Source organism: Lactuca virosa, chromosome 4, assembly GCF_052849685.1.
Source record: "Lactuca virosa cultivar CGN04683 chromosome 4, Lactuca_virosa_CGN04683_v6, whole genome shotgun sequence".
Taxonomy (NCBI): Eukaryota; Viridiplantae; Streptophyta; class Magnoliopsida; order Asterales; family Asteraceae; genus Lactuca; species Lactuca virosa.
The window spans coordinates 112,453,939-112,458,381 of NC_136429.1; the positions used below are offsets into that span (position 1 = coordinate 112,453,939).

A 4,443-nucleotide genomic window follows, 5' to 3' on the forward strand; every position below is an offset into this window, starting at 1 on the left:
GTGTACCCAGTCAAGAGGGTTTTGGCCTTTTGGGCTTCGTGTTAGGCTTCCTTATTGGGCTTGGGTGTTTGAGTTCTTATTGGGCCATCTGAGTATGAGTGTCTTGGACTAGGAATTTTTGTTGGGCTTTAGGGTAAGGCCCATGTAAGGGGTTTGGCCCAATTTGGAAAATTAGGCCATAATTGGGCCTTGGTTGGTTATTTGACTTTTGGGCCTTTCAGGTTATGAGTTGGGCCTTGGTCTTGGACCAAGCTGGATTAGGGGTAAAATGGTCTTTTTACCCCACATATGGATTTATGGTTATGGACTTATAGTTTGGAACCCAATTGGTAATTCGATGTTGTTTTGATATTGACAGCTCAGAAATCTGTCAGCCAGCAGCCAGGGATCGTCTGTGTGTTCGACAGTGCGAGTTGAGTCTATTCACTGGGTTTAGTGGGTCGAAGACACCAATGCAGACCCATAGTTTTATGTTAGGATGCTAGATGTATGTTCGACTCTTGCGTACATTATATGATTATATGTTTAGCGGGCAAGGCCCGATGCCAGGCGAGGCCTGAGGAGGATATCGTATGTTAATTATCAGTATAGAAGACCGGAGCATAAGGACTTAGTATAGAAGAATAATTTTTATAAAAATTATATTTTTCATTGCTGTTTATTTAATAGATAGATTTTATTGTAAAACCGTGATTAAAACCTGAGATTTAAAGTGTTTTAATTTTAGTAGAATTCCACATTTTGTAGATAAAACTTTGATAATTCCCATAAATATTTGTATAGAAAATCCGGGTTGTTACGCGATCTCTAGATGGGTGAATCGTATTGTTCCTTCTTGGAATTTGATTAAAGAACTTTAGACTTGGGTGGATTCGGTTCAATTGCAATCCCCAACGAAATCAATGTTCGAAGCAATTATATGGCTACTTTGTGGGTGTTGTGGCAGTATTGAAATGTTATTAGTTTTAGAAGTGATAAGAAAAATGGAGCCAACTTTTGATTCAATAGTAGACTATTCCTATATTTGGTATGTTTATAAGAATATTAAAGTCGTCAACAATTGGGTTTCTTGGATCCAAAACCCAATGATGTTTATTGCTTTGTAATTGGTTTTTTCCCTCTTGTTTCTTGCTAGCATGAATCATGACCGTTCAAAAAGAAAACTTGTTAAAAATACCTTTTCCATTGTTTCACACCATTCTTGGTTACACTCCGTGACATGGCTACTATTACCAACCAAACAGTTTAGCTGACGTGACAAGCCACATGGCTACCAACGAGTATTTTACATAAAAACATGTTACACGTCATAATCAAGATGCATACTATTTATTAGAAAAACCTTCATTGGCATAGCGTTAAATACCTCATCCAACGAGGGTAAGATCATGGTTTGATTCTTGTTCATTCCATTTTAATATTTCTTTAGGGGCTTTAACTTACTTATATACACAAGATATAACCACATGCACCAAATATTATACATAAAACACCATTTAGCCCAACATTAAGTGTTGGCTTTATACCTAAGAGGTCCGATTTTCGATCCCTACCAACATCGTTCCCTACCAACATCGTTCCTTCAAAAACATCTAAGGAATCAAGAGTTTCTTGCAAAAAGAAAGAAGATTTTTAACAAGTTAATATGAAAAACCTCGTATAACCATAAAATTGGCTTTCTTTAATATCTAGTTTTTTACAATGTTTTAAAAACCGGTTTTCTAATTGAACCAGTATGATGATCGGTTTCCGGTTCAACCACTGGATCAATCCAGTTTTTCTAAAATCACTCCAAATGTATTACAAAATATATAACCATAAGTTTTCATCAATTTACATACATCAAAAAGAAAATAAAATATATTATTGAAACAATATAGTTTTAGATGAATACGAATACATCAAAAAATTTCATAACATTTCTCATATGTATTTATTCAATTTAACACATGTCTAAATAGATATGAAAAGATCACCACATTTTTCTATACAAAATGTTTCATTTCAATGTATTTTTATTAAATTTAACTGGTTCAACCAGGTTTTTATATAAACCTGCCGGTTTGTTCCGGTTAAAACATAAAAATAAAATCGGTGCTAGTTAACCTGCTCTATTTTTCGATTTCCAATTCAATCGATTCGACAGACCAATCCAAATTGATTTTTAAAAGATTGTTTTTTTATGCTCCAAAGTACAATCTCCATCATTTTTATATACGTTCAAAGTACAAACTCCATCGTTTTATATGCATAAATTTGTGAGTCGTGGACCAGGTAATTTTCAGCTTCATAAACCATATAGCCCAAGACCGAAGCCCAAAACTCTGATGCGTCAAAATGAAAAATATCGCTTTGTTTTCCCTTCAAACTTCACCCTTATCCCTCTTCTGCTTCATCTCTAACACTTCCAATGGCTACTCTCAATTTCTCAATCCTCTCTAAAACCCTAACCCCTAAATCCCCAAATCCTATTTCTAAACCCTCTTCATTCATCACTTCTAACCTTCCTTTCGTCAATTCTCAATCCCTAAAACCCATTTTCACACAAATCATTCCAAAGTCGTCCCGGGTTCGGACACACCAAATAAGGGCGGCAGTCGATGGGGATTATTCGTCCAGAAGGAGCAGTAGTAGTGAACCCAGGGAGACCATTATGTTACCTGGATGCGATTATAATCATTGGTTGATAGTCATGGAGTTTCCGAAGGATCCTGCTCCGACCAGAGAGCAAATGATTGACACTTACCTCAATACACTTGCTTCTGTTCTTGGCAGGTACGTTTTTCTTCTTTATTTTCTAAAATCTCAGTATCTTTAATCTTTTATAAGTGCTTTATCACCTGGTTAATATGTGGTTATCACTCAAGTATCGCGTCCATATTTCAAAATGTTGAATTTGTTATCGATCCTTAACATTGTATAACATTGGATTTTGCAAAGGTGTTTGTAGTTATGTCTAACTGGAATATGTAAATATGAATGTTTATTAAACATCGTTTCATACATTTTCTTATCCATATAGAATTGTGTAACCATAATAGTAATGTACATACAATATCTTCACACATAACATCAACGTACTTACAATTCATAATAAGCAACATATTTACATTGATTTAGAAGTAAATCGATCTTTACTTGTTTGCATAAAATGAATTTGTTAGACCTTAAATAATTCTGCTAAATTTGTGAATGCTAGTATGGAAGAAGCAAAGAAAAACATGTATGCTTTTAGCACTACCACATACACAGGGTTCCAGTGCACTGTATCTGAAGAAACATCTGAAAAATTCAAAGGTGAGTGATCATATCAATAACATTATTAAGTTTTTTTTTTTGGAAAAAAAATTATATCAAATGTCTACATACTTCTTAATTTGTAGGATTACCTGGAGTGCTTTGGGTATTGCCTGATTCATACATTGATGTGAAGAACAAGGACTATGGAGGTGATTTATTTAATTTTTTTGCCAAAAGTTTGTGAAAAAAGACTTAGATTTTATTATGACACGTCACATATTAATGTTTGTGTTTATAATTCTTAGGTGATAAATATGTGAATGGAGAAATAATTCCATGTCAATATCCAACTTATCAACCAAAACCACGAAAACAATCAAAATATGAGAGTAAAAGATATGTAAGACAAAGAGATGGACCTCCTCCTGAGCAAAGAAGACCAAAGCAAGAGGCCACATCCACTTCTTCTGAATCACCTTCTGCATGATATCTCATGGTAAGGACATTGATGAGGATGAGGGCATTTATGTCTTTTTAACAAACAAGAGATTTAGGGTGAGTCCCTTTCCCACCTTTTTAGGTGGGACAAAAAGACATAAAGACAAAAAGGTGCAAATTTTGTCTCATTGACATCGGTCTTGTCACAGTCCAATGCAAGCAAAACACAGTACAAGTTGTTATGTTCTGTCCTGTGCTAGACTGTGTAAATTGGGTGTTATATAGTATACTTGTTTTGCAGGGTGGCAACCATAAGTTGAGGATGAAGACACTATGGGAAATGCTAGCAACATCTTGTAGCCATGTCTATGCAATCAAGAAGAAGAAGAAGAAGAAAGAGATTTCTGCTTATGATGTGGTTTAATTTTGTTAAATTTTTGGGCAGAAATTATGTGAAAACTTTTCATGGCTTGTAGTTGAAAACTATAACATATGTGATCGATTTAGTTATTGAATTTAATCCGTTCAAAAATTATTTGAGAAAATAAAAACATACTGCGGGAAATAGATGAAAAAATAAACGAGGGCAAAATTAGTATATAAGGGAGGAATTGATAAAAAAGCAGTTAAAATATTATTATTTTCTTAAAAATTATTGGGAAAACAGAAAACTGCATAAAAGTTTTTATATATTGGTCTTATAATTAATTTAGTTTATATATATATTTTTTATTCAATTAAGTACCAAACACCCGTAATTTTATT

General features: G+C 33.9%; 1 protein-coding gene across 1 annotated transcript; it reads left to right on the top strand.

The window, feature by feature from the left end:
- The first annotated feature begins 2,357 nt into the window (after positions 1-2,357).
- On the top strand, positions 2,358-4,210 carry MORF9 (plastid developmental protein DAG). The gene is made up of 5 exons (XM_079044086.1): positions 2,358-2,775; positions 3,200-3,297; positions 3,384-3,449; positions 3,546-3,736; positions 3,980-4,210. Exons 1-4 carry the CDS (start codon positions 2,411-2,413, stop codon positions 3,725-3,727), a joined length of 711 nt encoding a protein of 236 aa, XP_078900212.1. The 5' UTR covers positions 2,358-2,410; the 3' UTR covers positions 3,728-3,736; positions 3,980-4,210.
- The last annotated feature ends 233 nt before the right edge of the window (positions 4,211-4,443 follow it).

Excerpts from the sequence above, each read along its gene's own strand:
- MORF9 (XM_079044086.1), top strand. The coding sequence starts at position 2,411 with ATGGCTACTCTCAATTTCTCAATCCTCTCTAAAACCCTAACCCCTAAA. Across the intron at positions 3,298-3,383 it reads AACATCTGAAAAATTCAAAG|GATTACCTGGAGTGCTTTGG; the intron begins GTGAGTGATCAT and ends CTTAATTTGTAG. Across the intron at positions 3,450-3,545 it reads GAAGAACAAGGACTATGGAG|GTGATAAATATGTGAATGGA; the intron begins GTGATTTATTTA and ends TATAATTCTTAG.